This window comes from Leguminivora glycinivorella, chromosome 2 (assembly GCF_023078275.1).
Source record: "Leguminivora glycinivorella isolate SPB_JAAS2020 chromosome 2, LegGlyc_1.1, whole genome shotgun sequence".
Lineage (NCBI taxonomy): Eukaryota > Metazoa > Arthropoda > Insecta > Lepidoptera > Tortricidae > Leguminivora > Leguminivora glycinivorella.
Genome location: NC_062972.1, coordinates 22,704,336 through 22,719,571, shown reverse-complemented (window position 1 = coordinate 22,719,571; position 15,236 = coordinate 22,704,336). Strand labels below are relative to the sequence as shown.

At 39.3% G+C, this 15,236-nt stretch overlaps 1 protein-coding gene across 1 annotated transcript; it reads right to left on the bottom strand.

Moving 5' to 3' along the window:
- Positions 1-58: 58 nt before the first annotated feature.
- On the bottom strand, positions 59-1,678 carry LOC125242223 (28S ribosomal protein S24, mitochondrial). Its single transcript, XM_048150957.1, has 4 exons — positions 1,554-1,678; positions 1,284-1,476; positions 943-1,043; positions 59-293 (listed from the first exon to the last, which is right to left on the bottom strand). Exons 1-4 carry the CDS (start codon positions 1,581-1,583, stop codon positions 105-107), a joined length of 513 nt encoding a protein of 170 aa, XP_048006914.1. The 5' UTR covers positions 1,584-1,678; the 3' UTR covers positions 59-104.
- Between the last annotated feature and the right edge of the window lie 13,558 nt (positions 1,679-15,236).

The window sequence follows — 15,236 nt, the reverse complement described above, 5'->3', positions numbered from 1 at the left end:
ACTAAAACATTCCAAATTACTCCATACAAGCTTGAGGAGTAAAATTAAACAAAAGTTTACAACTGAACCTATATTTACATTGTCTACATACTATTACTATCAATTTAAATATATTTAAACACTACATCCTTGAAACTATCAACAGTCTGCAACTCCAGGGTCACAGGGCACTGGAGCCAGTTGGAGAGCAGTTCCTCGGTGTAGCCCAGCAGGAAATACATCTTAGTGGGTGACACAGCTCGCCTTATGATTGCTGCTACTCTGATGTGGTTGAACTGACGTTTTATAATGACCTGCAACAGTTCATTAGTAAACAATTGTGGTTTAATACTGTATGAAGTCGCAGAATAACAAGAGTATGAATAGTTCCATTTGCACACATTTAGCTATCAATGGGAAGGCCCCATTATACTCATTAGGTCAAAAAAGGCATGTTTTATTTATACAATATCTGGGCGACCAAGCTTCGCTCGGTTCTATTTTATTTTAGGCGAAGTTAACGACCATATTTTTTTACGTTTACCAACGCAAAAATTCGAAAATTCGCGTTTTCCGGGATCTAAGGCTAAGTTAGATCGATTTTTCACCCCCGAAAACCACCACATAACAAATTTCAGTGAAATCGTTAGAGCAGTTTCCGAGATTGTCGGTATATATATATAAATAAATAAATAAATATACAAGAATTGCTTGTTTAAAGGTATAAGATAAGATTTATAGGTGCATCCCATACAAAACCAGAATGCTGGTGTTTAAAGTATTATGGTAAGTAATAGCCATCCTGTTGGTCATGAGCAGACATCGGATTCCGTGGGGCGAAACTTCTTGACAGCTAGGGACTTCCTATATCAATAAACTCATTTATTGATACTTCGCCCCACGGAATCCGATGTCTGGTCATAAGACTCATTAGTGACAGTTTGGTAATATGAAAATTCATACCTCACTGCAGACAAGACCATGCCAGGTGCCAGTCATGAACCTGCGGATGAACTCGTCTTCCACTGCTGTCTCGGATCTCCGCAGGCCGTCCTTTAGACTCGCTAAAACATTCAACAATAAAAGAATATTTTCATTTGCATCAGAAAATAAAACCCATACTAACTAAAATTGAGTCATTAGTTATTACAAGGTAACCAGGCTACAGACAAAATTAATAGGTTGTACATATAACTGTTGTACGTAACAAATATTGGAATATTAGTAATAAGCCCTAATATTTAATAAAAAAATGCTAAATATAGTAATATTTAGTCATGAATACGATATGTAACAGAACTTACAAGTATTCCATGAGTTCCAAGATTTTCTATGAGCAATGTAGTGTGGAGGGTTAGCCATCTCATAGGTCAAAGGCCTGTCCCGTTTCTTTGTTATCCTGTATTTGCCCGATACCACACGACATAGCGCAGCAGAGGTATGTAACTGTGAATCCAATATTGACCGATGTGCTAGAGAACCCAAACTTAGATTAGACTGAAAATAAAACACGAAAGAATTAGAAAAAGTAAATTGCAGTTTACGCATCAAATTTTACATATCGTGATAATTACTTGAAACAGTTTTATAATTGACGTATTCATGTCGAATACAGATTTATTTCTAGTGTTTTTAAATATTTATACAGTAGTTTGAGGTTATGCGATTGGGTTAAGTAAAATGTCAATGTCATTTCATTTATGTCAAGTTGACAATTGATTTAGTTTGAGAAATCAGTTTTCACGCTCAGTAACTATTACCACAGTCAAAGACCTATATAACTTCGTATAGACAGATAAAGTCTAAGAAAAAAACGTACCCCAAAACCATACAGAAAAAGGTACGGTGAGCTAGATGGCGATACACCTTTGGGGTACGCTCGGCTAGATGGCGCTAATATTAATATTTGACATTTTAAAACATATCAAGCTAAGAATATGGGCCAAATTGTCAAAACTGAGGTTCAAAAGTTTTAAATGCCAAGTGATTGGTTCGCCAATGTGTAAACAGCGGCTCTTATCTTGGCCAAGGGGTTTCACAAAGGGCTGGTGGAACCGTTGGCCATGTGTGTACAGGGGCCATTAAGCCTGTGTCGAGAGATGGCAGTCTATGCACCGTGATTACACATTTTACTTTGACAGTGACTCTCTTTAATACTCGATCCTCTTTGCCACAGTATAATATATGATCAAACGAGCTTCGCAAGCGAAGTTCGATCGATATTATATGACTCGCTTCATTGGAAGATATAATTATTAAGTTTACATTATTGTAGTTTATTTAATCTACTGGCAACATATTGCACGCTTATTTTAGAGATTTATAAAAAATAAGTATTTCAATTGCCTCTAAACCCCACCCTCAGGTCGGTGTCAACCGGCGGTGGCAACCTCATTATTTTCAGAGATTATTCCAAGCAAAACTTTGGAATCTGGGTGTATCGGGAGGGAGGGTAATTATATCTTCCAATGAAGCGAGTCATATAATATCGATCGAACTTCGCTTGCGAAGCTCGTTTGATCATATATTATATTTCCTCGCTTCATTGTTCGATATAATTATTAAGTTTACATTATTGTAGTTGTTTAGAGACAAAGTTTTGCGTATGGCAATTGTGAAAACAAAATTAAATATTTATCATTCAATTTTGTTGCATAATTATTACTAAACAACTAGCAATTACATAGTTATGTAATTTATACACAAGATCAGTCTTATTCAGTAACACAGTTCATAATTAATTATAGCAAACTGATCTTGCAAATAGGTCAACTATTTGACGATGGCAGAATTTAGGAAATATTTGCGAGGTTGAGGTCCAACCCGCAGTTTTTCTGATAATGTCAAACATTGACCCCTGCCGAAACGGCAGTAGACGTGGTAGCATGGCGAGTGCCTGTGTGCACTAAATGTTGCCACGTCCACCCCGATCTCCGCTAGTACTTGTTTTATCCACCTGCTTATTGACTGTGCCATCGCGTCCCTGTGAGGGCGCTTCGCAGTTAATAAGAGGTGTTCTGAGTTCGGAGGCCCTTTTATCGCTTGTTAGAGTAAGATACTCGCCAAGGACCGAAGTCGCGTGACACGTTTCTTTAAGGTACGAAAGGAACAGTATAAGTATGTCGGGGCAGATGGTTATATCTGACACGATAATTTTTACCCCATTTGGGTAGTGTATATTCACTCATTTAATCAGTAAGAATGTTGGCACGCGATGGGCAGTGCATAATGCCAATAATACGACAAGCTTTTTAGTACCTAGGTAATCTGCTCTATAGTCGTATTTGGATACCATTCATCAATGTAATCCAATACTATTTTTGGATCCCAAGAGTAATTATATTTTGGAAAAATAGGTCTCATTTTAAATGTGCGTTTTAACAAACGTTTAACATGTTCTTTTTTTTTTTTTTTTTTTTTTTTTTTTTTTTTGTCCTGAGAAACAGGGATAATGCTGACCTTATGATTGTTTATGGATCCATAATATGACGATCCTGCGTTAAACTGGTCCGTTAAAAATCTTAGAATCAACTTAATCGAACTACTAAAAAGGTTTTGATCGAGTTGTGATCAAAATGTCCACCATAGTTTAAACCACGTTTAAACGAAACGTTATATTGCTGAATGGTATTTTTAGAAATAGATGCGATCACATATGAAGTTTCCTCAGATAACCTTTACCGGAGAGCACCGCTGCACCCAGGAGAAGGCGCTTGTGGAACGGATTCCTGGTGCTGTGATCAGAACAGACCTTATGTTCTTCGGGGCTCATGTAAATAATATCGGATTTTACTAGTGACATTAACAAAGGAAACTACGCTTGGGATTGCCAGACGGGGAAGCTAAACTTCCTGTTACTTTGTCATAAATTATCTTTTTTTAAAGATTTTAAAATGATCGGCAATGGAGGAAAACTGTAAAAGTCTAGTGTAAAAGCATCTACAGCTGATGCATCTGGGTCTTTCCATTTTTTATTTATTTTATTTATTTATTTTATTTATTACAATAACATTGTACATAAAACTTACAGACTACAGCCCAACACGTAATATGTACATATAAAAGCACATCTATAATAAGAACTTAATTAACTAAGTTTTATTTATTAGGCAAGCCACACAATTGCCGGCTTGTAACTTCTGTGAATTCAGTCAGTGTACATGTAAATAAATCTATTTTGGTGGACACTTCATTAAGTATTGATATTGCCCTGACAGTAGGAGCGTTGGCTAGTAAGTTGGTGCGCGCAGTCGGGCGCTCGAATAAGCGCGGCGCACGCCGTCGAGGCCCTCGAGGCACCGCCACTCCCAGTGAGCTCAGCAGAGAAGGGTTATGTATTTTACCCATGAATACCTTGAACATATATGTGGCCAGTGCTAACTTTCTCCTGACTTCCAACTTATTGTACCCAACCATACCGAGTACAAACAGTGTCGGATACATTAGGGGGTAAAATGGATATACACCATAGCTTTTCAAGTATAAATGTCGTATAAATTTATTTTGAATTTTCTCCACCATCATGGTATATTTAGTTTCATGTGGGTTCCATACCATTGCGCCGCTTTCTAATCTACTTCTAACAAGGGCGTTATACAATGCCTTCACTGCTCTAGTGTTATGGAAGTTTTTGGTTTGTCGCAATATGAACCCTAAGTTTCTGTAAGCCTTTTTGCAAATGCTTACCACATGCTTTCGGAAGGACAAGTCAGATTGAACAAGTATCCCTAGGTCTCGCACGGATGATACTCGCTGAACTAGCTGTCCTCCTACGCTATAATCATATTCGAAAGGAGACAATGCCCTACTACAGGTCATAATGTTGCATTTCGACAAATTAAAATATAATTTATTTACGTTGCCCCAATTAACTACCTGCTGAATATCGTCTTGTAATTTTTGACAGTCACTTAATTCAGTTATTTTTAGATAAAGTTTAATATCATCTGCGAAGAGAAGGCAGTTAGCTTGTTGTACTACGTCCGGAAGATCGTTAATCATAATGGTAAATTCTAATGGTCCCAAGTTGCTCCCCTGACTTACCCCGGAAAGTGTGCGATAGCTGTCTGAAGTAAAACCTTTGTAATCTACATATTGTTTCCGGTTTCTGAGGTAATTTGCAAAGAATTTGAGAAGTCGAGGAGTAAAACCTACAGCGGCTAGTTTTACCAGTAGGACGTCATTATCGACAGTATCGAACGCCTTTTTAAAATCCAGGTATGCGATATCCACTTGTCCTCTCTGTTGGTCGAGCTCCGGCGCCGCGTAGTTCATGAAGCACAATAGATTACTTTCCGTGCTGCGGCCCGGTCGGAAACCGTGCTGCGCGTCAGTTAATTTGCCACTTATTTGAGGAAATATAGCTGCGTACAAAACGGACTCGAAGACTTTGGCAAACGTTGATAAAACAGCCACGGGCCGGTATCCACTCACATCTGTTCCCGAGCCTCCTTTAGGAACCGGCGTCACTCTAGTCGTCTTCCAACATTCCGGGTAAACACTCTTATCAAGGCATAAGTTAAAGATATAGTATTTCGCTAGTTCTTCAGCACACTCCTCTTGTTGTAGCTGTTGCCCGTCTTTTGATATGTTACAAGTGTTGTTACCTGAACGCCGAGAACGTACAAAACTCCAGAAGGAAGCAGGATCTTGAGTAAATTGGTCTTGTAATCGATTCTGATATTCTTCGTATGAACTTTTTATGCTTTGCTTAACCCGGGTTCTATAGTAAGAAAACATATTGTAATCACTGACAGCTCCACTGATTTTATATAATTTATGCCAATTAGCTTTTTCCCTTATGTCTCGTATGGTATCTGGAGTGTACCATTCAGGGTAAATATATTTGCTATTATTTTGAATGTTCCTTTTTTTTACAGGGGTATTTCTTTTAATAATATCATTAATTTTTTCATAAAAATACTGAACAGAATTTTCGACATCGTTTAAGTTATATAATTCAGACCAATCTACAAGTTCCATTTGAGAATATAGTTCATAAAAATTACACTTACGAAAGTTCCATTGTGGGTGTTGTTGGGAATTACCTAATAGCAAGGGTTGTGAGTGTGGCGGCGGCGCAGAGCCCGACGGCCGGGCGCTCGCGCACTGTAGGCTCACTTCCAGCGGCGGGTGATGTTCGTCTACCGGAACCAAGGGATCTTTAGATTCGCTTACTGATACCTCCTCGTCTCCTGCGGTTGTCAGTATCAAATCCAATAGCCGACCATTAGCATTAGTAACTGCATTTTTCTGACTGAATCCACAGAAAGACATAAAAAAATTAAAATAATTTTGTACCTCTAGAGAAGCAGAATACAAGTTAAAATCACCTACTATGAGTACATTATCGTATTTACAAGATAGGGTTTCCAAAACATAAAATAATTAAATAATTAATGTCCTATTAGTATAGTTTATGACAAAGCACAAGCATTCTAGTAGGTTAACGTTTACGTTTCGTAAACACTCTACATAAGAGTACCCGACACATAAAATACCGCGCTAAAAAAGACCATAAGACAAAGCCGTAAATTCATTTAAGTTAATAAACTAGGGTTTTCATCTTCAAAATGGACGCTCAGATATTTGCGGCACTGTCTCGCAATAAGAATCAGTGGGTAAGCTTCCTTCAAATCAACTGTAGCCATGAAGCTACCTGTTAGTAAGTATATTAAGCTTAACAGTTGGTCTGTGGTTTTCCATTTTGAAATGTTCTCTAGGAATAAATTTGTTCAGCTTTTCGAGATTTGGAATAAAACGTTTGGTGTCATTACATTTTTGTGACAAAAACGTTCTCGAAATAAACTGGTCATGCTGTGGGATGCAAGGGACAACTGCATCCAGCTGAATTAAATTTTGGACGTACCTCCATAACGGCTTTTTCACTACTTGCCCAATTTATTTGGGGTACAACGTCTTGAAAAACCGGACGTTCAAAAGTTACCGAGCAACCGTTTTTAAGCGAATCTAAAATAACTTCATTTGATGTTATTTTTGACCAGCAATCATAAAAAATATTTTATTTTTCCAGCGTGAGGTAACTGACTCATTGTTGAGGAGTGGCACGGGGCTTGCCCTGGCCTGCTGGTCTGGCTGGAGGGTTCGGGGTTGGTTGACTGCTGTCCTTCTCTGGGCTCCCCCCCCGCCGTTTTCGACTGGTAACGAGGAAGGCCTGACCCGTTTCCCTGAAACTGGTATTGGTTGCGCGCCGACGTTGTTGTCGAAGTTGATGGAGCCGTGTTGCTCTTTCCCGAATATACAGACTTTTTTATCTGTAGCCATTGTTTCTCAATTACTTTTGAGGCTTTTATTTTTTCCGGGAGTTTACTTCCATAGAGTAAATCGCCCGCATCTTGAATTATGGTCAAGAAGGGTTTTTATAACCTGGGTGTGACAAGCCTTGTACGTGCTTGGGTTTTGCAATAATGCAAGTCTGATAAGATGCGACAACTGTCGCTTAACAGCTTGGTAGCAGTGATCTTATATATCATCAGACGTCAATAGAACAGTAATAGCTCGGTTTATGGCTGTAATGCCTACACCCAACTGGCAGCTGCCACAAACAGCATGGCTGTAATGGCCGCAGAAATTTCTGCATGAAGCATCTAAATGCTTAAAAAAGCGTACAATTTTCGGAGATAAGGTATTCTTTTAATATCTTATCCTTCAAATCTTTGGTAAACCCTTGCGGACTAATGATAACCAAGGGGAGGCTAAGTTACCGTGAATTTTTCCCCAAATATGGGTGTATGGTCGGTATATAGCCTCACCTAAACGCGGTAACCAGGTCTGGGTCCAAATCAGGTACTTTTGGAGCTGAATTTTCAGGAGTTGAGCCTGGCGCCGTACCCGCAGGGTGTTGCGTCTTCAGGTAAGATCGATTCTACAATCTATCTCCTACAGCGTTTTCGTCGCTGGATTGCTCATCGACATAACTATTCATATATGAGCGTTTCGCCGACATAACTTTTCTACTGCGAATGATAGACCTACACATTGGTTCGCCGACACGTCTGTTTGACGACTGACTTTTTCATCGGAGTAACTACTCTCCGAAAAAACTTTTGACCGGCGCACGATTCTCCGACAGAACCTTTCAACGGCAGTCGTTTGGCCGACAATAGTACAGTCAGCTGCAGAGACAAGGAGACGCCCTGCCATACAAATTTGTATGCAGCTGACTGTACATTACGATACAAGTGTTTTAAATCGACACGAGTTACAAAGTTCCTTTTCTCAAACATGCAATGAAATATTGTCTTTACGTTCCTTAAAATGGGCTGGGAAGTATCGCTTTTTGGGCGCAATAACTCGAGAGGACTGTAAAGAGATTTCATATTATTTTTTAGGCCTAGGCCTGCAAAGTAACTTTTTTTTATAAAATATTGTCCTTTAGAGCATTTTTTTTTTATTTCATTGTATGTTTGAGAAAAGCACTATACATGCCTCGGCGTGAAAACGGATTCCCGCGGCCTCGTACTCCTTTATATACCCACTTGGCCGGAAATCCTCATTTTTCCGGCCTCTGATGTAATGTACTATTTCTCAAACATGCAATGAAATAATGTCTTTACGTTCCTTACAATGGGCTGGGAAGTATCGCTTTTTGGGCGCAACAACTCGAGAGGACTGTAAATGGATTTCATATTATTTTTTAGGCCTAGGCCTGCAAAGTAACTTTTTTTTATAAAATATTGTCCTTTAGAGCATTTTTTTTTTATTTCATTGTATGTTTGAGAAAAGCACTATACATGCCTCGTATCCCTATCCGGAAATCCTCATTTTCCCGGCCTTTGATGTAATGTACTATTATCGCGCGACCATATCGGTGCAGATGGTGCTATATTATCTCCCTCCTATCTCCCTTCGGTCGTGTTTTGATTTATCGCCCCTCACTTTGAACTTCCTCTTTTCCGCACTTGCATCGAAATGTACTATTTCAGTACAGATGGTGCGTTTTGGCCGCGCTAGTGCGCAAAATGGTTCATTTTTTGGTCAGGTGGAAACTGCAGAGGGCTATCTGTACTTAGAAACGTCATACGATATTCATGCGAAATAGTACATTACATCAGAGGCCGGAAAAATGAGGGGTACGAGGCCGCGGGAATCCGTTTTCACGCCGAGGCATGTATAGTGCTTTTCTCAAACATACATTGAAATAAAAAAAAAATGCTCTAAAGGACAATATTTTATAAAAAAAGTTTCTTTGCAGGCCTAGGCCTAAAAAATAATATGAAATCCCTTTACAGTCCTCTCGAGTTGTTGCGCCCAAAAAGCGATACTTCCCAGCCCAATTTAAGGAACGTAAAGACAATATTTCATTGCATGTTTGAGAAAAGGAACTTTGTAACTCGTGTCGATTTAAAACACTTGTATCGTAATGTACAGTCAGCTGCATACAAATTTGTATGGCAGGGCGTCTCCTTGTCTCTGCAGCTGACTGTACTATTTTCGACCAAACGACTGCCGTTGAAAGGTTCTGTCGGAGAATCGTGCGCCGGTCAAAAGTTTTTTCGGAGAGTAGTTACTCCGATGAAAAAGTCAGTCGTCAAACAGACGTGTCGGCGAACCAATGTGTAGGTCTATCATTCGCAGTAGAAAAGTTATGTCGGCGAAACGCTCATATATGAATAGTTATGTCGATGAGCAATCCAGCGACGAAAACGCTGTAGGAGATAGATTGTAGAATCGATCTCCGGAACATTCTCGATGTATGGAGAATTCGAGTCCTGGTAATCGAGTTGGTTGTCCGGAATGTACCATTTCGGTCTCCGTGACTTCTTGTTCGAGAAAGCAACGGTGCTTTCTGAACAGAACAAAAACCAAGCCATAATTTAGTTTTATAAAAACTAAAATAAAAATAGTACCAAAATTGTGGGTACACTGAGAGAAAATACAACCAGTTTCATGTTCGTTTAACAAATTTTTTGGTTAAAATAGCACCTACGTGCTCTTTGGTTCAGACAACAAGCTACTTGTCATTTGAATCGGCAATATATTTGAATCAACAAGTCGATTTTATAAAAACAACTTGACACATATTGTGCAAATTTCTCTCGGTGTAGATTTCACCCATATGCGCGAATGCGCGTCTTACTTAGTGTTATCTCGCGGATAACATTCAGTAACTAATGTTCATATCAACATGTGTTCGTAATAGAATCACCATGTCTTACATGAGTTATGCCACGTTATGCCTTCGTGTTGACTCACGGTCAACCCCCAGGCTCGCGTCTTGTTAAAAGTACGCGTTGTGTGATCATCCGTAGATGATGATAAAAATACTAGTCCACTGTTTTTCTTGGTCAGTGCGTTTTATGGCCCCTGTACACACATGGCCAACGGTTCCACCAGCCCTTTGTGAAACCCCTTGGCCAAGATAAGAGCCGCTGTTTACACATTGGCGAACCAATCACTTGGCATTGGCTCTTCATGAAAGATGGACGTGGAATGGAAAAGTCTAGGAAATTCTAGATCATAGACATTGACAGAAAAATTTGATTAAAAAATAATAACCCCGTAGTAAAATTATAATAAAGAGTACTAACGTACAGTATGGCCACTTCCGCTCCCCTCTGAAAGCGCCGCCCACCCCCTCTAGGTTACCTCACAGTTACCGCCTGTCAAAAACGCGAACAGTCAACCTGTCATATCTCACTCATACAAGCATGTTACGCGTACACCTAAACGAGCTTAGAATGTGTGCTAGGAACGCGCCTATTTCATATATTTGATCGCCAGTGTCCGAGATGTGCTATTACCGTATTTGTATTGAATCGCTTTATAAACGCTAAAATACACAATTGGGAATAAAAGGGGCTATTTGATAATGATAAGATAAAGCAAAGGATAAAAGGGCTAACACAATCTGCAAATCTGTGGCTCACACATGACCGTACCGCACCAAGGTCGCCGTACGGTACAGTTTATACTGTGGTACAGTCGTTTATTAACTACTGTAGGCCTAGCACATGATGGCCGCGGGAGTATGTCGCCGCGAGATAGATGCCACGTCTTCTTCTAATTGTATTAATGACATAAGGACGGGTAGTCTATCTCGCGGCGACATACTCCCGCGGCCATCATGTGCTAGGCCTGTATAGACAGACGGTCAACCAAATCTTGGTACATAAAAATGGCGCGAAATTCAGATTTTCTATGGAAATTAAACCTTCGCCCATAAATTTGCATTAATTTTTAAGTGTTATAATAAGTGCGTTTTCACATTATCCGATCCGATATCGGATGTAGGACCGATATCCCATACATTACAGGCGCCATATTAGATTTTTTCCAATCCCATTTTTGAAATCCGTCCGACATCAGATATCGGATCGGATTATGTGAAAACGGCCTAAGTGCGTTTTCACATTATCCGATCCGATATCGGATGCTAGACCGATGTGCCGATATCCCATATATTTACGCCGCCATCTTCAATTTTTTCCTTTGAAATCCTTCCGACATCCATATTTAAAATTGCAAACGGGACTTAATCGCGTATTTACTATGTTTTAAACACTAACCTCCGACGTTTACGACGACGTGTTCGACGTTTTAAATATGTGTAAAAATCGTGAAAGTTTGAATCAGTCTTCCGACATCCGATATCGGATCGGATAATGTGAAAACGGACTAAGGCTCGTCGATGATTCTGCCAAAGTATGAAAACAATTGGCCGGTGGTTTAGTACCGTTTGGTAGCCAAAATTTCGTAACCGGCTACAAACCTGGAATCCTGATTCCCATTTTGTAGTCGGTTACGTATGGGGCCAGAGTAGTACCGTTTGGTAACTAAATTTTGTAACTGGCTACAAATTGGGAATCAAGATTCCCGGTTTGTAGCCGGTTACGTTTTGGGCCAGCGTGCAGGTACCGTTTGGTAATTAAGTTTTGTAACTGGCTACATAACGGGAATACAAAATTCCCTGTTTGTAGCTGGTTACGTATTGGGCCCGAGCTATTGATCCGAGATTCTACCAAATCGAAGTTAGGACGATGTACATATGGACAGACGGACAGAGTGAAACTATAAGGGTTCCTAGTCAACCTAGTTGTAACTATGTCTCATTTTGTAACCAGTTACAACACGGGATTCTTTTTCCCGTTTCGATGCTGGTTACCAAACGTGGTTACGAATCGGTAATGGGAAAGTCCCAATTTGAAGCCAGTTACGAATTGGGATTTTTTTCCGGTTTCGAAGCTGGTTACCAATTTTTAGTTACGAAACGGTACTAAAGGTCGCCGGTGAGGTGAGCCCTAAATTTTTCAGCTGCCTTTTTTAGTGCCAAGATTTGGTTGACCGTCTATTATAAAAGGGTGCGTCCACGGGCGACTTTTCGAAGCGACTTTTTTGTCGCGACCATGGGCTAGTAAGTATAAAAGTGCGCACACGATGCGACGCAACTTTTCATACAAATACGTAAATCGCCGAGCAACTTTGTCGCCCGTAGGCGCGCACCCTAAATTAAGCATAGATTTAGGGCCCCCACAGACGGGAGACAAAACTGTTTTGTCTCCGTCGCTCGGTCTATGGGCTAGTATGAAGGTGCGCACACGAGGCGACGCAACTTTTCATACAAATACGAAAGTCGCCGAGCAACTTTGTCGCCTGTGTGCGCGCAGCCTTAGGTTGGGCGCAGACGGGCGACACAACAGTTTTGTCTCCGTCGCTCGGTCTATGGGCTAGTATGAAGGTGCGCACACGGTGCGACGCAACTTTTTTGTCGTAGGGGTCGACGACAGGCCTGCAACGCAACTGTCTCCTTCCCTATGGGTTTCAATGCAAGTGCGCACACGGCGACAAAACAGTCGTCGGTCGGTTGTCAATGTTGCCAGATATTCGAAAAAAAAGATAATTTTAAATCGAGTTTTCTTGAGTTTTTCTTTCGCATTTGTAAACGTAAAATATGGTCCTTAATTTCGCCGCGCGCGCATCGATTCCGCGTAGCTCAGTCGCACGAGGTCGGTCTAATGTACGCAGATAGATCGTAGGTGTCAGGGTTTCGAATCCCGGCCAGAAATTAAGTTTTTGTTTTTTGTCTTTTTTTTTGTTTTTGTATTTATAAGAGTTTTTTTTTTATCTAAAGACGTGATATATTAAAATAGAACCGAGCGAAGCTCGGTCGCCCAGATATTCTAGTACTAACCCACTGAGCATGAAACTTACAATAACTTGCAGTAAGTTTACATACCTCACATTTGTAAGTTTAGAATGTAAGGTCGGAGAAATATGACAACAACATTCAACTTATTGGTAATTTGAAACTTTCAGAAAATTAGTAGTGCTATATTATTGTAACATGACAAATGAAAACTAATATTATAATATTGCAAGGATGTTTTGATTACAAGTTATTTAAATGTTCATTTATTACATTGCTGCAACAAGGTATTAGCTATATTACATATGCAACGTTACAGCAACATTAACTTTTAAACATCAAGTTTTCAATGTTACTTCAATGTCTAAACTTAAAGTTTCCCAAATGTTCAAAATCAATATTACTGCAACTGACCACTTGAAATATTGGTTTTATGCAGTTGCTGCAATATCACAAATTAAGATTTACTTCAATAAAACCTTTTGATATAACCGGTATATTTATTTTGTAACATTACAGGTAATTATAAATACAATGTCACGGCAATTGTTTTTTTTAAGAATTAATTTCTCAATGTTGCACCAATTTTAAATAATAACGTTTATTAAACATTTAACATCAATATTGCAGTCATTGACCGTTTTAAATATATTTTTTATAATTTTGCTGCGTTATCACAAATTGATATTTCCTTTAATTAATCTATTTTAGAATCTATAAATATTACCCGTATCAAAATAGCATAACATCAGGGCAAATTATAAACACAATAGATGTTTTGAGCTATACCTATTAGATTTTTCAGATTGTTTTTTTACTGCTCGGTGGGTAGGTATTAGTGCGTTTTCACAATATCCGATTCGATATCGGATGTCGGACCGATATCCCATACATTACCGGCGCCATCTTGGATTTTTTCTATTGAAATCCTTCCGACATCCGATATCGGATCGGATAATGTGAAAACGGTCTTAGGGTAAGTTACATCAAGGACGAATTTCATTTCAAACCCCTACACCTTTTGAAAGACCTATGTTGGATATCCAACGACTCCATCACGAACCACTCAATAGATTCATCCCCAGCAGCATGCAGTTTATTACTTTCCATTAAAATCCTTCCGACATCCGATATTCGGATCGGATAATGTGAAAACGGCCTTACGTGTGCACCCTGGCAGGCATTAGTATGGTCGAGCGATGAACGATGTTGATGTTTTATCTTATCATTTATCGGGCGACCATACTTGCCTCCCTGATACGTAGCATAAAGTTTCCCAAATGTTCAAAATCAATATTACTGCAATTGACCACTTGAAATATTGGTTTTATGTAGTTGCTGCAATATCACAAATTAAGATTTACTTCAATAAAACCTTTTGATATAACCGGTATATTTATTTTGTAACATTACAGGTAATTATAAATACAATGTCACGGCAATTGTTTTTTTTAAGAATTAATTTCTCAATGTTGCACCAATTTTAAATAATAACGTTTATTAAACATTTAACATCAATATTGCAGTCATTGACCGTTTTAAATATATTTTTTATAATTTTGCTGCGTTATCACAAATTGATATTTCCTTTAATGAATCTATTTTAGAATCTATAAATATTACCCGTATCAAAATAGCATAACATCAGGGCAAATTATAAACACAATAGATGTTTTGAGCTATACCTATTAGATTTTTCAGATTGTTTTTTTACTGCTCGGTGGGTAGGTATTAGTGCGTTTTCACAATATCCGATCCGATATCGGATGTCGGACCGATATCCCATACATTACCGGCGCCATCTTGGATTTTTTCTATTGAAATCCTTCCGACATCCGATATCGGATCGGATAATGTGAAAACGGTCTTAGGGTAAGTTACATCAAGGACGAATTTCATTTCAAACCCCTACACCTTTTGAAAGACCTATGTTGGATATCCAACGACTCCATCACGAACCACTCAATAGATTCATCCCCAGCATGCAGTTTACTTTCCATTAAAATCCTTCCGACATCCGATATTCGGATCGGATAATGTGAAAACGGCCTTAGTGACCGGCGACACCAGAGCGTCGCGTGTCTCGGGGCGCGCAACGGGCGTCCGCGCCACGCCGCCTCAGTGTAATTCAAAAAACGTCTCCTCAGTACAT